Here is a 26,010-nt window from a genome sequence, read left to right on the forward strand (position 1 = left end):
AGTCCTCTCGGGAAGAACAGAATCTGAAGCAAGCATGATGGCTGACTTATTATCACAAAACAAGTATGAGGACTGTTTTTCACCTAGCCCTAGCTCCTCCAAGAAAGATCGAAGCCAAAGAATCTCACAAGTACCTTGAGCCATGGCACGATACTCAGCCTCTGCTGAAGATCTCCAAACTACAGGTTGTTTCTTACTTTTCCTGGATATAAGATGGTCTCCATAGAAAGTACAGAAGCCAGATGTGGAACATCTGTCAGTCTTGGACCCAATATAGTCTGCATTACTGAAACAGGATAGCCCCCAACCTGCTTGTTAGAAGAATAAAATATTTCAAGTCCAAGACAGGACTTGAGATATCTAAGAATATGATATACCGCATCCATATGAGCTATACGAGGAGCATGCAAAAACTTGGCTCACAACACTAACCGCAAAAGCCAAATCAAGACGGGCATTGGTAAGATAAATCAATCTTCCTACCAAGCGCTGATATTGCGAGGGACCAGAAAGGAGATCTCCAAACTTAGCTGAGATCTTCATAATAGGAACCATAGGAGTAGAAGCAGGTTTACACCCAAGCATACCCGTGTCTCGAAGAAGATCCAAAGACATACTTCCTTTACGATAAGGAGATACCCTTCTTAGATCTAGTAACCTCAATTCCTAAGAAATATCTGAGCTGCCCAAGGTCTTTCACATCAAAAGCTTTAACCAATTGAAGCTTTACTTGAGTAATCCCAGGGATGTCATTGCCAATAGTAATGATATCATCACCATAAACAAGCAGAATGATACATCGACCAGTGGAGGAACGGTGGATAAAACATTTATGGTCAGAATGGCATTTAACAAACTCCATGGATAGAATTACATCGCTGAAGTGACTGAACCAAGCTCTCGGAGATTGTTTTGAATCCATACAAAGACTTTCGCAATCGACAGACCTTTCCAGCGTACTCCCCCTCAGCCCGAAAACCAGGTGGAGGATCCATGTAAATAGTCTCAAGAAGATCACTGTTAAGAAAAGCATTCTTCATATCAAGCTGATGAAGAGGCTAATTGTAAGAGGCAGCCAAGCAGACAAGCAAACGAACTGAGGTCAATTTAGCCACTAGAGCGAAGGTATCATTAAAGTCTTTGCCAGGAATCTGAGTAAACCCTTTGGCCACCAAGCTCCCACGTTTCATTATGCTGCAAAGCATCCATTTCTACCTTCATAGCAGACATCCAATTGGAATTCCGAAGAGCCTCAGACAACTTTCTGGGAATAGAAATGGAATCAAGTTTACCTAGAAAGGCTCCATAAGACCCAACATCATAAGAGATATACTGCGAAATAGGATGATCAGTACTATAAGCGAATCCAAATTAAGCAGGGGGTTTGCGGTCCCGAGTGGGATACCGAGACTCAGGAATAGGAACAAGGTCAGGGCAATGTAAAGGAGAAAGAGATGTACTTGAACCTGACTCTGAGGAGGATGAAGGCAGTGGTGGCGGAGCACGAGGGCGGCGTGAATAGACTTGCAAAGGGGGTAAGGAAACCACAAAAGAAAGCTCTTCTTGAAAAATAGGAAAAGGTTGAGTAAGAGGAGAAGCCTCTTGATCGAGAGTAGAAGTTTCCTGCAAGATAGTGTTAAAACCATAAAAAGGGGTATGCTCATGAAAGGTGACATCAAGAGAGTGATACATATGTTTGTTTACTGGATCATAACACCGGCAACCTTTTGACATGGAAGAGTATCCTAAAAAGATACATTTAATGGCCTTATCATCAAGTGCAGTACGAGAAGGGCTACGATTCTGAACAAAACATGTACATCCAAATACCCGAGGCATGATGGAAAAAAGAGTAATATCAGGCTGAAGCACTTGTAAGGGGGCCTTACCATTTAAGACTTTACTAGGGATATGATTAATGCGAAAAGTAGCTATAAGAACCGCCATGTGCCAGTATGACTTTTGCACATTCATACCACTTAAAAGACATCGAACAACTGACATTAGTTAGCGGTTTTTACGCTCTACAACACCATTCTATTCAGGGGTATATGGGCAAGTAAGCTGATGAAGAATACCCTGTTGGTTAAGTTGAGACCGAAACTCATTGGAAACATATTCACGACCATTGTCAGACCTAATATTCCTAAAAACAGTTTTATATTAAGTTTTGATCATTTGGAGGAATTGAGTGGACAAGGGAAAAATTTTAGATTTCTTTTTAAGTATATATACCCATTTGTGACGGGAATAATCATCAATGAATGTGTTGAAATATATAAATATTTCTATATAATTGTGGAGCAAAATTCTCCACCAATCATGGTGCCTCCTTCGACTATTGTACACCTTCCTTATATTCTTATATTTACCATGCCTATATATAGGCTCTTTATACTCGAGCAATATACAGATCTGAATAATAAAAATGTAACCCTTAGTGGCTCTTTGTTCATGGATGTAAGCCTTAATACCGAATCATGTATATGCCTGTGTTTTCCATATTTCTCTCTTCCCTTTTTCCTAATTGCATTTCTTATTTCTGCATCCAAAATTTAACATGGTATCAGAGCCAAGTTGTTCTTGTAAACCCATTTAGAATTTGAGGGGGAGAATTGGAATTATTATTATGGATCATATTCTCTATGTCTTCACATTTCTTTCCTGGCGTAGTTTCGGCTTTTTCCGGCCATTTCCCGGCGTTGTTCCGGCTTTTTACCGGCAACGTTCCAGCCTTTTCTCGGCTTAGTTCCGGCCATTTCCCGGCTTTGTTCCGGCCATTTCCCGATGTTGTTCCGGCTATTCCCGGCATTGTTCCGGTCATTTCCTGGCGTTGTTCTGGTCTTTTACCGGTGTTGTTCCGGCCTTTTCCCGACTTAGTTCCGGCTATTTTTCCCAGCGAGTTCTAGTTTATTTTCCTTGGCCGGCAAGATCTGGTCAATTTCCTGGCTTTGTTCCAGACAACTTCTCATCATCTTTCAGGGCGTTTCTTTAGCAAGTTGGGCATTCATGATATTCATGCTCCAACTTGTGTGGGAGTGTTGAAATATATAAATATTTCTATATAATTGTGGAGCAAAATTCTCCATCAATCATAGTGATCCGGTCAATTTCCTTCCAATTATAAATATTTCTATGTAACGGTGGAACAAAATCCTCCACCAATCATGGTGCCTCATTTGACTATTGTACACCTTCCATATATTCTTATATTTACCATGCCTATATATAGGCTCTTTGTACTCGAGCAATATACAGATCTGAATAATAAAAATGTAGCCCTTAGTGACTCTTTGTCCATGGATGTAGGCCTTAATGCCGAACCATGTATATGCCTATATTTTTTATATTTCTCTCTTCCCTTTTCCTATTTGCATTTCTTATTTCCGCATCCAAAATTAAACAAAATGTGACATAATAACGATGCCCCAAAAAGGCAATAACAGGAGAAGGACCCCACACATCAATATGTATAAGATCAAACATACTAGGTGCACGATGCATATGAGAAATATAATTGGTTCTAGTATGTTTAGAAAGCTCACAAATCTCACATTGAAACTTACTATCCTTATAAGCCGTTATTAATGAAGGGAAAAGTAGACATAAATACTGAAAGTTTACATACCCAAGGCAAGCATGCCATAAAAAGTCTGAAAAGAAAATTCCTAAGACCTGGAAACTGAAAGAACAAAGGCTTGAAGGCTTGAAGCAAGTGGAGGAGGTGTCAGTGGAGGATCCCTAAAGTAGTAGAGGCCATCATGCTTATATCCCCTGCCAAAAATCCTCTTCGAACACATGTCCTTTAAAACACAGTAATGAGGAAAGAAAATCACTACACAGTTTAGTGATTTGGCAAGTTTGCTAACAGATAGAAGATTAAGTGCAAAGTTAGAAACATAAAGAACAGAGGCAAAATAATATCAGGGGATAGATGAACATTTCCTTTGCTACGAATAGTGGTTGACCCATCGGCTAGACTAACAACCTGATTAACACGGGTAACGGGAGTAGGAGTAGAAAATAATGACAACTCACCAGTTATGTGATCATTGGCTCCAAAATCCAGAACCCAAGTAGGTTTCCCGCTTTAACATGACAAGCAGAAGGAGTACCTGTAGCTATAGTAGTCGTGGCAGTAGAAGAGTCGGCCCTGGTAGATAAGGCTCCGAACTGCTCCTGATGCTGACCAATCTGGGACTGTAATTGTTTGAAGTCCTGAAAAGATGGTCTAAGAGGAGTTGAAGCAGGAGGGACATCAATCTGTGGAGTAGAATACCCACCAATAGTATTGACTACTGCGGCAGTGCGGCCACAGCCCGAAGATTAAGTGTCCTTTTGGCTACTAGAATCACTCATAGTACCAAACTAAGGCTGGTCCACACGTCAAAGAAAGAGGAAAGAGAAAAACAAGGCCGGAAAAATCGGCGCTTTCCTCCAAATATGTTGCCGAACAAACACCGGCAACCCAGAAAGAAAAAAAAAAAAACACCAGAAGGACCCTTGGATCATTAAAAAAAAATAATATATATATATATATATATTTAACTAATGGAATTCTCCTAAAAAAGGAGTTAAAAACAGAGGGTTACTCGAGGGGTCCGGCACAAGGGTTGGGAGGAGATGGAGGTACATCGGAGGTGAGGGAAAATGGAGAGAGGGAGAGAGAAGGTGGCAGCATTGGGGAGGAAGATGGGGAGGCGAAGGTTTTTGTTTTGCTCTAATACCAAAAAGAAGAAATTTTGGATTTTGGCTTACTCAAACCGAGAGCCAATATCTATATTTATATACAAGAAGATGGTTCAAGGAAAGGAAACCAAATCAAAGAAAGACATAAAATATGCCAAAATCTACGTAATCCCATGATTATGGGGATCTTATCTACGGGATCCAATGATTACAGGGATCTTATCTACGTGGTCCCATGATTATAGGGATCTTATATAAAACATCTAATAAAAGGCTAAAAACAGCTAATAAAAATAATAAAAATAATAACAATAATAAAGATATTTCAACAATATCCAAGATTTCAAACTCTCGTTAGGTCCTGTGAGGTAATGCCACTTGTGCATTATCAGAATCTAACAAAAATTTGAAGTTCACAAAAACCCTAATGTTTGGTGTTAACCACCATCTACTCCAAAAGTTTAAGTTGTTAGTGATGGTGTAATTTTAATATTTAAATCCTTCCATATGCTCCCTCACATGTGGTCTTCTTTTTGGTGCAACATGTGTTTTAATTTTTTAATTTGGGTGACGGTGAGGTTTGAAATCGAGATTTTTGGCTCTGATACCATGTTCCCACCATCTACTCCAAAAGCTTAAGCTCTTAGAGAGGGTGTAACTTTTAATATTTAAATCCTTCCACACTTGGGAATCTATGCAAGAATCTGTTTTACCATTGAACTCTATCCAGGACCATATTTCTAAGACCAAAATATGAAAAGCATCTCTTATTACTGCTTTCAAATTTTCATGCATATTAGGCAATTGCTTGACATTATGTGGTTATGTAACCAAGGTTTTAATATCATAAAAAATCTATGTATTAGTGCCACCTATTTGTTGGTCTGAGGAGATCCTTTCTCAATGTTGCACTCTATTTGTGGACATGTCATTCAAAAAGTTATAGACCTCTATTGTTATTGTGTCATCATGTTACCACATTCAACATCTTTCTTTATCTTCTTCTTACCCTCAGTTTGAATCAAATCACTTCCTTATTACTTGCGTATTTGCAAGATCACGATGTCAGATGGATCTTTATTAAGCAACTTAACTGCTAGGTTTTCTGCATGAATATCAATAATTTTATTCCATATTCATTTATGAATTAAAGAACTTGCGCGCAACTTTTAAAGAATTGCTCATGTTCTACATTTTTTACCGCAAGTATTGAGGATGCACATCAAAGTTTGAAGATCGCTCTTGTGATAATGTGTTTTGTTATAAATATGCAATTATCCTATTGATTCCGAAGTCTAAATTCGACGAAAAATTTGAAAATCAAAGAATTATATATTAATTCAATACATCAGTTTGCTTTTTGTTGCGTGTGCTTGCTTCCCAATTTATAACTTTGACCTGCCATTGGTGAACCGAATAATTTGTGTTTCAGTATCAAGGAGAGGAGGGATGGAAGCCATTAAATTATACTGGGATATGTGAGAAGCTTCTAGCAAAAAGCCAAACTGTGGTATGTTAACTATTTTCAATTGATTTGGTGCTGTAATAGGCTAGCATTTTATCCATTTTACGTTTATGATAGATATTTAAACTCATTATAATTTTTACTGGAGATTATATCTTTATTTTACAATTAATTGTAATTTCAGATAAGGTACTACTTTTCAATCCATGAAATAAGTATCACTCTGTAATGGTTGGAGATTATATATTTATTTGCAGTAAATTGTACTTTCAGATAAGATATTACTGTTCAATCCATGAAATAAGGATGACTATGATGGATAATGAATTATTCTTGGCTTAAGCACTTACTTTCTATTATTTTTGTATTACTGTTGGAGAGACCATTCAAGAGGTTTTGTGCTGTAGTTGTTGCCTATGAATTAGGTGCAAAATGCCAGATTATTCAGTGGTTGAATGGAATAGTGATAGTTGTATTATTCTTGCAATGTATGTTGGTGATGTAGTATTCACTTGCAGTGACAAAGTGGGTGCTAGTGATCTAGAATCCCATTTGAGTAGGAACTTTTTTTTTTCCCTGAATGGGGCGGATTTTATATAATAACAAAGGTTATAGTACAATAGGAGGCGGGAGAGGCATATCCTCCCACTACATCAAAATAAGGAAGGGAACACGAAAAGGAACCACTTCCAATGCAAAAATGAAATAAAAAAAATGCCACACAGATTAGGCAAGACTAACATAAGGCAACAATGTCATGGACAGAAATCAAGGCCAAGAGCAGCCTCAAAGACCGAAGCCATAGCAATCTGATTCGCCTCCCTATACAGTCCATCATGCAGTCTTGAATTCCTTTCCTTCCAAAAATTCCAAATAATAGCAGCAAAAGCATTCCTACAGAACTTAGCTCTAGGAGAAGAACCGGCAGCAATACTGAGGAACTCATAGAGAACTCCTCAAAAGATGAAGCAGACACTCTGAACCTCATAGAGAAATTCATTTGAGTAAGCTCTTCTGTATAAAGAATCTTTCAACTCTTAAACCTGGGAGAGCAATGGACTCTTGTTTTGGTTAGTGGTTGCTTTGATTTACTTCAGTTGACCCAAGGCTCTAAAATCTGAGTATTTTGGGTAATCATTACTTATTGGCATTGGAGCATATATTCTCAAGATGTTACTATGCTATTTCATTCAGTGATTGGATTAATTGTCCAATATCATAATTTAGCATAGAGGGGCAAACTTGTATTTCAACACTTGTGGCAATTATATCATTATTCATCACTCGGAGTGCAACTATTTCTATTTAGTGGAATGAAAAATAATTAATGGGCTAATTAGTTGGGTCAAGGATTGACTAATCCTTTAAGAAGCCCACTGGAACCAAGTTTTGGATAGGCCCAACTAGATCCGATTCCTAGTCTATCTTGGAGAGCAAGCAAGGAAGTTGGATGAGACGAGGAGGGGTTTGGGGGGGTGGGGGGGTGGTGTGGCAGTCCACCCTCTCTCCCCCTCTATATATATGTGTGGTTTATGCATCATTTGAAAGACCTAGTCTCTCTCTCTCTCTATGACTTCTTTGGAGCTCACTCTTCCAAAGCTTGTGGATTCTAGCCCATACAAAGTCATAGGAACAAAGAGTTGGGGGTGTTGAAGCCATTGAAGAGAAGTCCTAAAGCTTGGTGTTGGAGAGGAAGAGCTTAAAGTTTTTGAAGAATTCTCATAGTAGGCAATCTACAAGTTGCCCGAAGTTACTCTTTTTTTACATTTATTTTCCCTGCAAAATCCCTATAAATTTCAGGTTACTTCTTCACCATTGCTCGACGGAGACAAGCGCAAGTAGTTCATAGTCCCATTCTCACAAGAAATCTCCAAAGAAACAGAGACATGGCTAACAAAGAAGTTCCAAGTCAGGCTCCCTTTTTACTCACTCACTAAAGATGTGGGAATGCTCAGAAACTAACTCTAAGCTTTGGTTGCTGCTCTTCAAACTCAACATGCGGCACCTCCTCTTCAGTCTGCTCCTTTGCAGCCCATGCCTCAAGTTGATGAAGTGGTCTACATTCCTCCCCTTTGCAAGAACTAATGGTTGCTTCTGCTAAATAGACCCATTTTGCAACAATTGGGAATCCAGTTTAATACTGCGTCCACTACTCAAAAAGCCGATATCATTTAATAATGTGCTGCAGTCTTTCAGAGTCTGTTTAGTTCTATTACATATCGTATATCTCCTAAACGCAAGTCTCTCTCCATGCACCTAAATCATTAGTTAATAATCTGTTGCCAGTCTTCAATGAATTCTGTTTGAGGTTTAAAACTTTAAACACTTGATATTGGAACTTTTTCTGCTTCTATAATACTTTTCAGGCTGGCTTTTTCTTGGTACAATATAGTCAACTATGGCAACAGCATCTTGACAGGCTTTTTCATCTTTTTTCCTTGGGAAAGCTTAAGGTAATACATCTACCCACATCATTTCATCAATATATTTATTTTCCTATATAATTAAGAGTATTTTTTTTTTCTTTTGTTTGTTTTAGTAAATGTTTGTTCCTAATCTAAGATGTTTCTGCCACAATTATTGTTATTTTAAATACCAGTCAAATCTGTCTGCTTGCATTTCTTTCCAATAAGAATAAAGATGCACTGTTTACCCTTGAGCCTGTTATTTAATCTGTTTAGAAATATCTTTGGAGAAATTCCTTAATTTCAATCTCGACTTTGGTTCAATTTTGCTGCTACTTGTTGTCAAATTCAAAATTATGCTTGTATTTGATTTAATTTGATATGATTCATAAGCAGAAGCTGTTTGATCTATACCTGGTATTCATTGGATTTGCGTGAATAACCTGAATCATGGTTTCTGTTATACTTGGCATAATGTTGCTAACCTCTAAGGCTGGCCAGGCTACAGCTCCAACTATTAGAAGAAAAGGTCATAAAGGAAACAGCTGAGATGGCGATTTGCCCTTTAGGCAAATTTACTTCCTTTTTTTTTTTTCATTGCCAAGAACACTCACACACACCTTTTACCCACATCCGAACCTCTTCCCTCCTCTTCGAAAGAGTGTACAAAAAAGAATTTTGGGAAAGAAGAAGAGAATTTTGGGTAAACAATTCCTTGGAGGGGTGTGTGTGAGTACCAACTAGGAAAAATAAAAAGTTACACCCTCTCTAACTACTTAAGCTTTTAGAGTAGATGGTTGTGAACATGTTATTAAAGCAGGCAAGGTCTTATGTCCAAACCTCACATCACCCTGATTATTAAAATTGAGACACGTGTTGGACCAAAAGAGAGGCCACACGTGCATAAGCGTTTATAGTAGATGGTTGTTAACAACATTGATGAATAGAGTCAAGTCATCGTCGAGACAAGTGGGGATTTTTTCATTCATAGCCTCCTTGCCATAATCTGAAAAATAATAGAATGAGATTGTTGGAGAATATTATTATAGGAACCATTCCTTAAATTACTCCTTGACAGAATCTTGATATGAGAATATCATAGGAGTGATTTTAGCCTATGATAAGATATTCTCCAACAGAGATCAATAACCAGGAAAGAAAAATAAGAAGTCACCTCTCTCTGTTGTACTTGATATAAAGAATATGAGCGTCGCAGGTCACTTTTTCATGAAACGTGACCGTTTAAATAAAAGCATTAGTCCAAAATCCAAATACACAAGGAATCACCAGCACCAACTGCCAAGTTTGCATCATGAATGAGTTGTGACACAAAAATTTCATGAGTCACAGCATAGTTTGAAGCTAATTTCAATTATAAAAACATGATATCATGTCCTGATTCCAACCTCAATGCAGTTTGAGTTATCTTAACTCCTGGATTGTTGACACCCTAATTAGTGCCCCCATAAAGGTGGTGGGCATTCCAACCACTCAACATTCCATCACTCTAAAGCATTCTGCCAATATTCAATCGAATTACATGACTCAATTTCAATTTCATTTTTTCCCCTCAATTTGGAGAAATTATTCATTGCAACTGTTGCAATGATGACGTGGTGCAATAGACGACTACAAAGACTCCACCAAAGCAAAGTGGACCTACAATAGAACCAAAAAGCTGATATATGTGCTTTGGTAGAGTGTTTGTAGCCGTCCGTTGCACCGCATCATCGTCACAACGGTTGCAATGAATAATTTCACCTCAATTTGGGACATCATTCAAACTTGAGAACAACACAATAAGTACACTCTTTCATAAAAAGCATAATATAAAATCAAGGAAAACTGTCCATGTGAATGCAATAAGCCTATTATAATGAAATAAAAATATATATATATGGAGAAAAGAACAAAAAATATGATTGGCATACTTAAATATTATGCACAAGAAAAGTGTGTTTCTCCTGCCTCAAATTCGAACCCAAAATAAATTCTTGTACTTGCAGCCCTCGAAGGTGAAATCAAAAAAGAATTCCTCTCTCTAGAAGCCCCCTCTCCTTTGTTTTTGGTTTTGTTTTTGTTTCGAGTACTCTCTAGCATAGGGCCTTAAATAGAGCGGAATGGAAACATAGGATTCATGTATAGCCAATCCCATTCCCAAATAATTGGGAAAAGGCTTGGTTGTTGTTGTTGGTGTATTTTTTGAGGATTTGAGTATTAAAATTACACCATCTCTAACAATTTAAGCTTTAAGAGTAGATTGTGGTTAATGTGGTATCAGAGCAGATAATGTCCTGCACCAAGATAATTAAATTTGGAACACATGTTGGACCAAAAGAAGGCCACACGTAAGGTGACATGTTAGAGGAATAAATATTAAAGTTACACCCCTCTCTAATAGCTTAAGCTTTTAGAGTAGATGGTAGTTAACAATTATTATTGTTATTGTAGTTGTTATTCTTGTTGTTGTTATTGTTATTGCTATTATTATTCTTATAATTATTGTTGTTGCTGCTGTTGTTTTTGAAGAAACTCAATTCTAACATCTGTCCTACTCTCTTATCCTAGTCTAAATATAGTTATATGTATATATACCACTTAAATTTAAAGTATCTCTAATTTCAAATAGTTGATTTCGTTATCTTATCATTATATATATATATATATATATATATATATATATATATATATATACGCGCGCGCGCGCGCCCAATTAAATTGAATGCAATCATTCATTAAGTTCCGTCATTTGGCAAATTAATGTTGAATTGAATATTCTTGTCATCCTTCATGCATCGGACCTTCAAATCAATTGGAAACTTTCCTCATCAAAATATTTTAAAATTAGAGTTTATTTATAATTTTTTAGTGAAAAAATATGAATTCATGGATAAAATACTTGATAAGATATTGACTTGGTATTGACAAACATGATAGAGGTATATAATCTAACAATTGAATTGGCAAAGGACAAATTTTGCATAAAGTTTTGAGGGTGTATAAAAATAACACTAGATTTAAATTAATCCTCATATCATTTGAACAATTTAAGGAGAGAATAAATGGCCGTGTTCATTTCTTGATTTCTTCAAATATGTCAATTAGTTAAATAACAACAATAAAAGCCAAATCTTTTTTTCCCAACTACTTGGTGTCAGCTACATGAATTGTACTTTTCCATTCAGCTCTATCTAAGGCCATGGCCTGAGTCAAACCACATGTTATCATATTTACGTGCTCTACCCACGTTAACTTTGGTCTTCCTCCTTTCTTAGTATGACTCTCAATGTGAACTATGTCACTCTTCCTTACTGGCACACTTAAAGGCCTTCATTGTACATGTCCAAACCATTTTAACCAATTTTCTCATTTTATGTTCAATTGGTGCTAATCCAACCATCTCACAAATGTGATCATTTCTAATTATATCCTCTCTAGTCTTACTTAACATCCATCTCAACATTCTCATTTCTGCCACACTCACTTTAAAGCATATGTTGTTCCTAACTGCCCAACATTATGTCCCATAAGGTATGGCTGGTCTAATAGTTGTTCCAAGTCCCTTTCAATCTTAAGGGATACACCGGTCACACAATATATTAGATGAACTCCTCCATTTAGCCCATCATGCCTTTTGTTCCATGATTAACATCATCTTCAATTTCTCTTCATTATGAATAATTAAGCCTAAATAATAAAATGTGCACCTTTTTGCACCTCTTGATTCTCGATCTTCCCCACGTCCTCATTTGTATTTTTAGACTTACTAAAGTTATACTCCATAAATTCACTTTATTTTTTTCCTTATCTTAAACCCTTTTAATTCTAGAGCTTCCCCCTAAACCTCCAATTTGACCTTGCCCCTTCTCTTGTCTCATTGATTAAAGCAATACCATCAGCAAATAACATACACCATGAAATCTCATCTTGAATTTGTCTTGTTAGCTCATCCTTAATTAAGGCAAAAAGGTATGGGCTTAATGCCGACCCTTGATGTAATCCTATAGTTATTAGAAATTCACTTGTTTCTTCTACAATTGTCTAACTATAGTCACACAAACATAATACATATCCTTTATTTTGTCAATATAATTTATTTGACTCCTTTCTTTTCTAAAACCGTCCATATTGGATCTCATGGTATCCTATCAATGGCTTTCTCTAAATCAATAAAACCATATGGAGATCTTTCTTCTTCTCTCTATATCTTTCCATTAGTCTTCTCAATAAGTAAATAGCCTTCATTGTTGACCTTTTCGGCATGATTCCAAATTAATTTTCTGACACTTCAGACTCTTGTCTTAGGCATTGTTCAATCACTCTCTCCCAAATTTTCATAGTATGGCTCATTAATTTAATACCACGGTAATGTGTGTCCCCTTTTTCAAAATACTTTCGTGCTACTCAAGCTCAATTAGGTAAATATGAAACAGAATTCATCGTGAATTAGTAAAACATAAAATTGCGCAGAAACCTTGTATTTTTCAAGAAGACAGATTTTTGTCTTCCTTTATTTGCTCAGACACCAATCAACTACATTTTAGTCATCTTTCCTAGTAAAAAGTTTCTTGGGCTTTATACAATATTAGAATATCTAACCTGCTCATGTATATATAACAGGTTGCTATTGACCCAAAAAGGTTTCTCGGCCTTCATTCTGTTGCAGATGCAGTTGAGTATCTCCATTCTGGCAAAAGTATTGGCAAGGTGACATATTGGACATGGCTATCATATCTCCTTTTGTTCTTTTATGTTACATGGGCTCGGGTATTTGTGTCTGGTGCGTGTATGAATTCAAGTGTCATATGTGTCATCTCCTCAAACAGGGCACATGGATCCTGCTAAATTAATTTATTTTTTAGAAGAAAATAATTTCTGTTTGGTGCATAATCATCAATATAGGCATTTCACTTATTTTTAAAAAATAATAAAACAAATTTTAACAATTGAATATATTTTTGAAGTGCATGCCCAACCAAAAGTGTCAGGCACATATATATACCCATGTCCGAGTATTGTGTGTCCGAGACGAGTACTTCACCTACTTTTGAAGAGTCCATGTAACATGGATGTTCTTACTCTTATATATTTGTTGTGTTTTTCTTCTAATACATTATTGTTTTGATGAAAAAAATCTTATAGGTAGTTGTTTGCATTGACCCGACTTTCAGTCAGCAAATAGCAAAATTGTGAGAATATGCTGTTAAAAAGCTTGTCTCGACGTAGTTTATATTTATGTATTTTCAACAAATAAATACATGTGCCGGAACGAAGACTCGTGCAGATTCAGACTTTCCTGTGTTTCTTCCTGATAGGCTAGTCAGAAACTCACCTCGAGAAACCAGAAGTTGAAGCACATATCAATAAGCTGGCTATAAAGATAATGTCCTTTTACAGCTATTCTAAGAATTGTGTGTGACAAGAATAATTTCTATGTACTTCATGCTATACAGATAGCTGGCGCTGTGTTGTATTTTTTGAACTGCACTAAATTCATACATTCGTCTCGGTACCAAAAACGGCAATTCACAGCTTATAAAATCATGTTCTATAGGAGGTTAAATTTTGATGCATATACATAGAGAAAATAACTGCTGATGGCCTTTGAGATAATTTTGCTGGAATCTCTCTAATGCCTCAGAGACATGTCTTATCTATGTTTTAATCAGCAAGACGAGGAGTCGCGCCAAAGTCTTCTAGCCTAGTTTGTACTTGTAGTAACCATCAAGTCAGATGCAAGTGAAGTGTGTTAATATTGTTGGGATTATATGCCCTATAAGTTAAATTATCTCTTATTTATTCTGGCATTTATTAAATTCATGCATTCGGCTTTTGATAAATTTGCATGAGATGCATTATAGTTCTCGAGATACATTATCGATGATTTCTTAGGTAACTTGGCATTGTTGGCAGTATTACTCCATGAGATTTGTTAGCATGTAGTATTTAACCATGAAAGTAGTTGCAACTTGCAAGTCACTTTGTTATTGCATTTGGAATACACCCAATGGATTAATAATTACCCTACACAAGTTTGTTATCTTCTCACAAATTAGTGATTATTATTTTTTTTTTTTTTTACAGTCACAACTCACTTTGCTCTTGTGAGGACTTGAACCCTCCACTCTAATCAATAAAATATGGTATGAAAAAATAATAATAAAATAAAAGGGGTTGAGATAGGTATGTTTGTAATTCAATATTAGTATTGAAGAAAACGTTGGAGGATTTGGCCTGAAAAACAAAATTGTTATAATAAATCATTAAAATTTAAAAGAGAAGTGTATCTTTCATTTTGCTGCTTTACCTTCTTTGATTAGATATGTTTCAATTATAAAAAATAAAATATTTGAGAGGTTATTCGGGTATTGGATCCAAATCAAACTTAGTCTGATTCTCTCTCACTACTCTATCCGGAAGCCTTAATCTGATTCTCTCTCTCACATTGTTCTTCCTTATTCTTCCTTATCGTCGGCCACCTCTATTTTTCTCCATCGCCATAAATACCTGTACAAGGCGCTTGAGTGGTTGCAAGTAATCTTTCGAGTTGCTGTGACGACAAGCAAGGGGCTAAGGGTTTGCTTATTAAATTTTTATGAATTTTGTCGCACGTTATTTAACGCCAGAGGATGAACAGAGTGTGATGCCAGAGGATGAACAGGGTGTGATCCAACCAACAAAACGGGTTGCTCCCTCGGCAAAACTGGGATAAAGTTGAGCCAAAAGATTCCGATTCAAGATAAATTCACTCACGAGGAAGTGGTATTTTAGAAATTGGTTATACTTATACTTGATTTGATGCCCCGCTAAATGGTGATTCAACATAGATTCTACGTCTTGAAATCAAGCCAATTTTGAAGCAGCTTTATGATAATAGAACCAACCAGCGGTGGGCTAAAGGTGCGATATAAGAGATGGAGATAAGATATGTAGCCTGTGGGCAAGGCCGGCCTGGCCCAACCAAGGCAGTCACCTTGGCCTCAACACTTAGAGGGCCTCAAAATTTTCAGGCCCATGTGATATGCCCCAAATAATAATAATAATAATAAAATAAAATAACATTAGGTCCAGTTAGATTACACGAATCCATACTCTCCTTAATTAGCCTATTCAAACTTAGGGCCCTTAGTAACTTGGTGATTAAATTCGAAATTGAATATGACCCTTTTACAACTTAAATTCAAAAATGAATGTCCTTCAAAAATGAATGTCCCTTTACTACTTTATGTGTATATTAGTGTGTATTTTGGTAATTAACTCTTAAATTAAACGTGATCTTTTACTAATTTTATGTGTTAATATGTATGTATGCCAGTAATTACTTTGAAATTGAATGTAATCCTTTATTATTGGGGTAGATAATATATTTTTTTACAAAATTTGATAAATACGCAGGTTGGTAAAGGATAATCTCACACTTAAAAGAGACATTTTTTAAAAATATATATATATATATGTGGATAATTAATCCACAATTGGTTATTTGTTCCTTTTGGCTGGATGAATGAAAAAGTGCAAAGTATTTTATTATTACTTTGTCTATTATGGAGAGTGAATTTGTAGTACGCTTCGAGGTTACAATTCATGATTTATGGTTTCAAAATTTATTTCAGGATTAGGAGTTATGGGTACCCTTTTTCGGTTGCTGAAAATTTATCCCGCAATTGTCGATATTCTTGCATGAAAAAATGATAGGTATTCTAAAGTTGTTAAATACATAAAGTTGAAATATTTTATCATTAAAGAAAATGTTTAGAAACAACGAGTGTTTATTTAACATATAAGCACACAACTTATGATTACAGATCCATTAACGAATGGACTACTACCCAAGACATTTATGGGACATGTTGAAAGAATGGGTCTTGAATGTAATCAATGATGATTATTATATTTAATGGATTGTTTAACAGTGTTTATATATATTTGACATTTTGATCTCATTAAATGTATTTCTGATATTTCCTGCTAATTTATGTTTATACATACATGTATTACTTTAAATGAATGATTATATGAATTGTCTTGGAAAATACATTATTGTTAGACCTTTATTGATACTTCACATTTATAGACTATGTTAAATAGGTTACTAGTGTTGTGGTACATATATAAATATTTTTTGATAAATATTAGTGTTGTGGTACATGAAAAGTACAACAATTGCTATTTCTCTAGGGCTACAGAAATAGAAGGGACCGACTCCTATTTCGCTCCCATTTCTCTAGGGCAACAGAGAGAGAGAAGAAAACGGCAGGAATAGAAAGGGAAGAAACCGGTGACCAGTGATAGAAAGAGAAGAAAAGGGACATCCAGTATTTTCTCTTCCCCTATATGTGTGTAGATAGAGATGTGGAGCTTAATCTAATTTTTGTGTGCAACAGAAAGAGAAGAAAATGGGCAACCTGTATATATGTGTCACACCAAACTTGCTCTCTTTCAGATACTTTTTCTTTTTTGTGTTGGAGTGATTCTGTGTTACTCAGTTACTCAATTAATGCTTACATATATGGAAAAATTAATTCATTAATATTATTATTTTTTAAAATGATCGCAATATACGTGAGGGAAAATTTGGGTGAATTGGGTTTTTGAATTTGCTTGATATTAGGAAGATGTTAAGTTTTTATGCTAGGAACAAGTTTTTTTTGTTTGTTTTTCTTCTTCCCTTTTTAATTTGTCCTCTGTGCATTAATGTTTACTATTTGTCCTCATTTTCTGTTTGCTTCTTGTAGACGACATTCGAGGATGTCTTCCCTGCCGAGGCAACAAGCGTTGAAGAATATCTGCAGCAGGTAATTTTCAATAATTCAGATGTTTGGGGATAATATAATATTAGTTGATACTTTGTCTCTTGTTATCTTGCACCTTTTTTTAGGGGGCCTGAAATTTGGAGCATATTGTTTTCATCGTACTTGCTTACCAAAAAATTAAGTATCAAATCATATTGATCAATGTAAAGAAAGTAGTATGTTTTCTGTTTAATTATGCGGCATATCCCAAAACACCTATATATTTGAATTTTAGTTCATTAGGAATTATAAAGACATGGAATAGAATAATTTTATAGTTTTGATGGTTTAATTTGTTGTGAATTGCATAGAAAAAGTAGGAAAACAACTATGTCATTCACATTAATGTAGCTTGTTGAATATTCACACTTATTTAATATCACTGCTAAAGTTCCTTTTAGATACATTAAGGAAATTCTTTCTGTAACGATGTACTCTAGTTAGTTCTTTCTCTGTTTGTTTTAATGACTTTTCAGTAGCATCCATTATGTGAATGTATTTTTTTAAAAAAGATTTAGTTTTATGTTTTACCTTTGTATTTGCTATAATTGTGACAAGGATCACTTAGGCACATACTAGGCAATTTTTATAATTCTTCATACATTTTTAGAAAAAAATTTCCCGGTTAACTTATTTTATTTTATTTAGTTAAGTAAACCCATTTATATATAACTCACCCACAAATAATTATATGTTCTTGATACTCCATACACAATTTTTTGGACCCTACTAATTATTACCAGTCTTCTGGTCTCATAAGATCTAGGCATCAGACAAGCACCCAACTCGTACTTGAATTCATGTGAATAATTTTTATAGAAATCTGAAATACGTCAATCATATATACTGCAAATTCTAAAAAAACTACTGTATAATTTTGAGATATAATATCTTTTGCAGTTTTGGGACCACTTTTCTTGGGATAACTTTGCCACAATCCCTCAATCTTCTCCTTCCTAAAAACATAAAGGAAATTGAAATAGTTATAATAGCCAAATTAGGTTTAATTTTAGGTTTATTTTTGTTCACAAATCCCTTGCTTTGATTTGGCATATTGATAACTATCAATGGAAGTCTCTCAATCATCAACAAAGCGGGGAAAGGCATTCACGCCGAATCAAGATATAGCAATTTGCAATGCTTGGTTGAGCATCACCCAAGATCCAATTGTTGGTAACTCGCACTTATAAAGTAAGTTTTGGAATCGGATATTCCAAATTATCTTGATCATAGCAACGACGAAAATGGTAGAACACAAGTTTCTATCCAATCTCGTTGGGGCATAATCATGAAGTGTTACGGTAAATATAGTGGGTGCCTCAGACAAATTAAAAATAGGCAACAAAGTGGAATCAATGAAACAGATAAGGTGAGATTTCTACTTTTCTTGTTAGTTGTAATTTTAATTTTTATACATCTAATTTTGTTTTATATCATTTTCTAGATTTTTCAAGCAAAAAGTTTGTATTATGCAAATGAGAAGAAACATTTTTCTTTGGATCACTGTTGAGCGATCTTGGAACATGCCATTAAGTGGAAAGATTGGGGATCCTCCAAAAAGCCAAAATGTCCTGCAATGACCCCATATTCCTCTTCCCCATTTTCCTTTTCTGCATCCCAAATTCCTGCGACGCCTATTTCTCTCGATTCCGATCAAGATCGACCTGAAAAATTTGACTCCCTAAGAACCAAAAGGCCTAGTGGAAGGAAAGCTGCAAAAGAAGCACGTAGGAAAAACAAGATAGTAGATACTTCAGACACTCGTTTTTGTGATTTGATGGAAAAATTTAACTAAAATACAACTGAGAGTAGAATGAAGAAGTTTGAAATAGAAGAAAGAAAAGTTAAAGTAATGGAGCAAATGAATCAAAGGGAGCAAGAAAAGAAAGAAGCCAAAGAAAAAAGAAAGAGATGACAAGATTATAATGATTGACTTTTCCAACATGGACCATCAAGGGAAAGTTTATTACCAGCTGCGCAAGGATGAAATTCTTGCCAAACTACAAGCACGCTCAACAAACTTTGATTATTATGTTCCTCTTCCCCCATCTCCACCATGAAGGACACGTGAAGTTGAGACTACTGAAGCCCTTGCTCTTCAAGAAGTTATTAATCTTGTATTTAGTTGGGTTTATATAAAGGTAGATTTTGAGGGGGACTGTAAATCAGTGATGTAATTGATCCCCAACTCTGATCATGCTGCTATTATCATTGAAGATGTGATTTCACTTTTGTAGTTAGTTGCTGATCTTTTGTATAAACGAGCTGTCAAAAACAAATCTTTGGATTTGGAGGGGATGTGTGGCCCTCTTGGTTGTCTTCAGCTATAAAGAGGGATGCTCTTTCAGTTGTTTAGTGTTCCTTTGTAGGATATACATGATTTTCTGTTCAATGTTTTAAGGCAGCTCAATTTTTACTTAAAGCATGCCATGGGTTGTTTTTTTTTTTTTTTTTTTTTTTTTTTTTTTTTTTTTTTTTTTTTAAGGATATGCATGATTTCCTGTTCAATGTTCCAGTGCATACATATGGAAAAACCTTTTTTTATACCACCTCACATGATTTTATAGAAAAAGAATTTCCATTCAGTGTAATCTTGAAACCTATAGGAGTAATCTTGAAAAATGGTGATAATGATCTTTAATGGTGTTGATTTTTGTTTTTGGTTTGGCTAATTAGGCTTATTTGATTGCTTTGAAAGTGTTTAAGAGAGGAAAAGAATGAGAATTCAAAATTTGAGTCTTTCTTTTTTTTTTTACTGAGAAAATGAGAGCCTACACTCAACTAACTGCTATTTTAAATTTTGATTCTGCTCCTAGTTCTCTGAAGAAGAGAAAGAAGAACAAGAGTTCAAATAAAGCATTATCCTATAAGAATTTAAAGATAAAATTAGTAAAAATAAAAATATGATGGAACTTGACAAATGAAAAGGTTTAAATAAGCCAAATATTTTTATTTATTTTTAATAAGGCAAACAAGCTAAATAAAATACAAACACTCACAAAAAAATAATAATAATAAAAAAAAAATACAAACTCACTTGTACACTACCTAGTGTACAAAACACACATACTAATAAATCAAGGATCCAAACAAAAGACATCTGAAACACACTTCTTCAAGTCTCTACTTGTCATGATCACAAATGTTTCAATAAGATCATTGCGGAGTCTGTGATGGATTGCAGAAGATCAAATCATACCATGACAAGCGAGGAACTCAGAAAACAAGGCTGTCGGCTCCCGCGGCACTTCAATTGGATGCACTATTTCGGGTGCATCATACTCGTCATCTAAAGAGTCATCATGCTCATTTTCAATGATCATGTTGTGCAAAATTATGCACGCCTTCAGAGCATCTCTAATGGTAAAAGCCATTTTCGCATGTCAAATCTATATTTTGACAGGTGCTACAGTATCAAAATGCTACATTTTAGCTATTCTACTCCAATGGTGCATTTCATGCAAAATGCTATTTTTTGACACAACCACTATTCTTTTTCAACTACCATTCCCATCATTCATATTTGCATCAGTAATATTAATATTAGTCACATTCTAAGTCAAGTTGTAGATATTAGAAGGAAACTAAAATTAAACATAATTAAAAAGAAGCAAAAATCTAAAATATCTTGTCAAAAAAGGACCCAAAAAAAATAAAGAAAAAAAGAGAGATAAAACAAAATGATATATATATTTTTAATTTTTTTTTCAGGAATATATATATATGTATTATATATTTGATTATATTATTATTAAAAAACAAAATAAACCGCTCTGATTTAGACAAAAGGAACACTAAACATAGCTGACTTAACTATTTTTTTTTCCCTGACTGAAATAAAGGAACACTAAACCATTCTGATTTATACAAAATGAACACTAAACAATTCTGATTTACACAAAAGGAATACTAAAGAGGGCCACACATCCCCTCCAAATCCGAAGATTTGTTTTTGACAGCCCATTTACACAAAACGGCGACAACTAGTTACAAAAGTGTATCACATCTTCACATGTCCTTCATGGTGGAAATGGGAGAAGAGGAGCATAATAATCAAAGTTTGTTAAGCGTGCTTGTAGTTTGGCAAGAATCTCATTCTTGCGCCGCTAGTAATAAACTTTCGCCTGAGGGTCCATGTTGGAAAGGTCCATCATCATAATCTTATCATCTCTCTCTTTTTCCTTGGTTTCTTTCTCTTCTTGTCCCATTTGATACATTTGCTCAATTACTTTAACTTTTCTTTCTTCTATTTCGAACTTCTTCATTCTACCCTTAGTTGTATTTTCGTTAAATTTTTCCATCAAATCACAAAAACGAGTGTCTAAAGTATCTGCTATCTTGTTTTTCCTACGTGCTTCTTTTACAGCTTTCCTTCCACTAGGCATTTTGGTTCTTGGGGAGTCAACAAATTTTTCGGTTGGATCTTGATCGAAATTAAGAAAAATGGGCGTCTCGGGAATTTGGGATGCGGAAGAGGAAAATGGGGAAGAGGAATATGGGGTCATTGTAGGAGACTTTGGCTTTTTGAAGGATCTCCAATCTTCCCACTTAATGGCATGTTCCAAGATCACCCAACAGTGATCCAAAGAAAAATATTTTTTCTCATTTGCATAATACAAACTTTTTCCTTGAAAAACCTAGAAAATGATATGAAACGAAATTAGATGTATAAATATTAAAATTACAACTAACAAGAAAAGTAGAAATCTCACCTTATCTGTTTCATTGATTACACTTTGTTGCCTATTTTCAATTTGTCTGAGGCACCCACTATATTTACCGCAACACTTCATGATTATGCCCCAACGAGATTGGATAGAATTCTACCATTTTCGTCGTTGTTGTGATCAAGATAATTTTAGAATATCCGATTCCAAAACTTACTTTGTGATTACGAGTTGCCAACAATTGGATCTTGGGTGATGCTGAACCAAGCATTGCAAATTGCTATATTTTGATCCGGCGTGAATGCCTTTCCCTACTTTGTTGATGATTGAGAAAGTTTCATTGATAGTTTTCAATATGCCAAATCAAAGCAAGGGTCTGTGAAAAAAAATGAACCTAAAATTAAACCTAATTTGGCTATGACAACTATTTCAATTTGGCTATGAACCTACTGATATTTTATATAGTAGGAAAATAGTCCATAACAACATATAACATTGTAACCTAAACCAACTTTTTATATAACTTATATTATATCCCTGCAAATCTTTTATTTATGTTTCAAATTCTATATAATATCAAGTTTTTCCTTTACCAGATCAAAAGGAACTGAAGGGCCTTTGTAGCCAGCTACAACAAATGGGAGAAGGAAGTGTGTGAAAGACTCAAAGTGCACCTGAATTCAATTGTGATGCATTCTTAACTAGTAAAAATTGCTTGGTATCTTATTGTGTGTAGAATTATATCGATTTAGTAAACGAGTTTGGCATTGGGTGTTATTGTTAGTGCTTTCGGTCTATATAGCCAAAAAAAATTCTTATGATAGGTTTTGCCCGTGGAGGCAGAGAACAACATTGCAAACTATATAAATTATGTGCTTATATATACAATGATAGCATATGTATATACACGAGGTGTATATAGACACACACATATATACCTTTATGTTTGTGCAAAAATCAGCTATGACTTTAAACAAAATACAATAACAATTATAATATTGAAAAAGAGAGTAAAAATCAATTACATAAGAGTAAATAATTGATTAATCAGATTATCTAACAAATCAAAATATGAAATTAGACAATCCAGCAAACAGCATAAAGATTTCAATTTTAAAAACTCCAAAACCAAAAAGCCATCAACGAAAGATCCCATTTATCAAAAATCATCATATAATATATCAAAAATAAAAGCCCTGGTCCAATGAAAAAATGCACAAAACAAGTAAAAACAACAACAAATCTAATAACCTAACATGAGGCTTTCATTCAACAAAAAGGAGTGGATAATTGATTAATCAGATTGTATATCTAACAAATCAAAAATTTGAAATTCGACAATTCAGCAAACAACATAAAGATTTCAATTTTGGAAATTCCAAAACCAAAAACCCTGAATTGATCAACGAAGGAGTCCATATATCAAAAATCATCATGTACTATTTTAAAAAGAAAAGTACTTGTTCGATATTCATTGGAGAAAATACATAAAACGAGTATAAACAACAACAAATCTAACAAGAACCTAACATGGGGCTTTCCATTCAACAAAAAAATCATAACGGCACAAGACTTACAGATATCAAATTTGTAATGGAGAAAACAATCTGCAAACGAACGCGATCAGCTTTCAACAAACCCTAGAAATAGCTTCCTTCTAGAGTTTCAAAGCGACGGAGGAGTGGTTATGGTGTAGGCGAGTTGTCTATGGTTTGAGGAGAGAGTGTGTGGTGTAGGAGAGAGAGAAAGGGGGGGAGAGAGGATGGCAAGGCTGAGGTCGAGCTCTGATCGGGATGCTGGTGGTGGGGTTTGATCGAGAAGTAACAGCCATTCTCTTCTTTCTCTCTCTCTATTGCCCTACATAGGAACGAAATATCAGAAATAGCAAATGCCATTTCTTGTGCTAGATTGGCAAAGTTAAAATTTAGCAGGCTAAATGACAGCCCATTAGAGAGCCCATTTGAAGCCCATCTGCTATATTTTACAAATAGCAGCCTAAATAGCATTGGGTTGGAGATGCTCTAATGATATATCCAAGATCTTCATGGCTCCAAAATCTTGCCGGCCCCCGCACAATAGCAAAAAAATAGTAGTTAGGAATGGTAGTTGAAAAAAAAAATAGTGGTTGCGTCAAAAAATAATATTTTGGATAAAATGCACAATTGGAGCAGAATTGCTAAAAAATAACATTTTGACACTGTATCAACTCTTAAAATATAGTTTTGGCATGCAAAAATAGCTTTTTGCATTGGAGATGCCCTTAGAAAGGATGAATGTAAGATTTTTGAAAATTTTCACTTGAGTGTAATTAGGTCAGATCTGAAGATCAGTGTATTTCAACAACCACCCTATTTTTTTTTTGGGTTAATTACAATGACACCCCCTGAAGTTTGTCATATTGACAGCCATATACAACTTAGCCGTTTTTTAGACAAAAACACCCTCTTAAGTATAATAAAGTTAACAAAGACACCCCTTTAAGTTTAATAAAGTTAACAAAAACACCCCAATGGTCCTTGCACAAGGTGAATTGACATTACTGTCCTTTGACACATTCTATTACCAATTTATCTAATACAATTATTTTTTTTATTGACCAAAATGTCCTATCACTACCCCCAATCTCCACCACCATCATGCCACTACCTTCACCCTCACTGTCACAGGGTCGACCATCACCCACAAGAAAACAGACAATTTCCCCCACCATCACCTAGAATCACAACCACGACCCATCATTGGCAGCTTCACCACCGTCACCCCCCACAATTACCCACAAGAAAATAGACAACCTCCCCACCATCACCCACGGTCCCATAATCACAACCACCACCCATCATTGCCATCTCCACTGCCGCCTACCCCTTTTTTATCACTATCCACTCACCATCGCAGCCTCCACCCCACAACCACCACCCACTATAAACCACCGTACACAACCTTCACCATCTACAACCAAGAAAAAACCCTAACCCAATCTCACCAAATCCAATCCAAAAATTGTAAGACCTAATCGCAAAACTCAATCTAATAAACAGTGGCTGAGAGTGTCCGAAAATTTCGTCGCTTCGGATCACCATTCAATGACAACATAACACAACAGATCCAACCCAATTTCGCCCAATCTGAAGCGTTACACCCTAAAATAACATCGTCGGCCTCAAGGTGACCTCCATTGCCTTTGCTAATGACTTCATCGGCCAAGCTAGTTATCACTGCTTATGATAGCCTGAGCAAGTTGTTGGACTATACAGTCAAAGCTTCAATGTCATTCGAACGGTGCGCCGTCGATGGCAAGCCGAGCTTGGACCTGGTGATGAGCTTGCACGTAATGGTGGCTATTTTATGTAGTTGGTGAGGTTTGAGGAGCCGATTTCGGCATTGTAGAGGGTGATTAAGGTTCTAAATGTGCCAATTTTGTTTAGGTATTGACCTATTTTAGCATGGTGGTAGTTGTGGCAGGGAGTGGTGGCCGTCGTGGTTGGGGTAATGGCTTTCGGAGGTTGAGATGAGAGGGAGAACAAATAGAGGGAAGAAGGGAGGAAAGAGAACATGACGGCAGCTGTTGTTGGGGAAAGGCGACGACGACGGCTGTTGTTAGGGAGAGGTGACAACGGCGGATCAAGATGGTGGCGACGGATGTGGATGGGGCGGTGGCAGAGGTGGAGGAAGGAGGCGGTGAGATATAATAGCCATATACAACTTATATAATTTTTATATGATGGTGCTGATGTAATTGTGTGTATATATATAAGGGTAATTTTGACTTTTCATGAATTCTGATATTTTATCCAAAAAATGAATTAAATGTTGAAGGGCAATCTCGTCTTTTCAAACATTTTAAGGGTTTGTTTGGATCAAAATTCTCAAGGAGAGGGTCTTCGTCCAAAAAAAAATTGACCATATCGTATGTGACAATCAATTTGGCAAACCTCAGGGTCTCGTTGTAATTAACCCACCTTTTTTTAATAGCAAATTTAAACAGAACGGCA

General features: G+C 35.5%; 1 protein-coding gene across 1 annotated transcript in view; it reads left to right on the plus strand.

Annotated features, from left to right (window-relative positions):
• LOC132300732 (uncharacterized) overlaps positions 1 to 14,375 on the plus strand; it is an 85,645-nt gene extending 71,270 nt beyond the window's left edge. Inside the window, exons 15-18 of the mRNA XM_059797941.1 lie at positions 6,122 to 6,199; positions 8,521 to 8,607; positions 13,180 to 13,266; positions 13,702 to 14,375. Coding sequence (XP_059653924.1) covers positions 6,122 to 6,199; positions 8,521 to 8,607; positions 13,180 to 13,266; positions 13,702 to 13,752 — 303 coding nt within the window. The 3' untranslated portion in view covers positions 13,753 to 14,375. The remainder of the gene's footprint in view (positions 1 to 6,121; positions 6,200 to 8,520; positions 8,608 to 13,179; positions 13,267 to 13,701) is intronic.
• Positions 14,376 to 26,010: the final 11,635 nt, after the last annotated feature.

The sequence above is a fragment of the Cornus florida genome, unplaced genomic scaffold, assembly GCF_030987335.1.
Source record: "Cornus florida cultivar Cherokee Brave unplaced genomic scaffold, ASM3098733v1 CherokeeBrave_3.0.0_Hap2_Chr03, whole genome shotgun sequence".
Lineage (NCBI taxonomy): Eukaryota > Viridiplantae > Streptophyta > Magnoliopsida > Cornales > Cornaceae > Cornus > Cornus florida.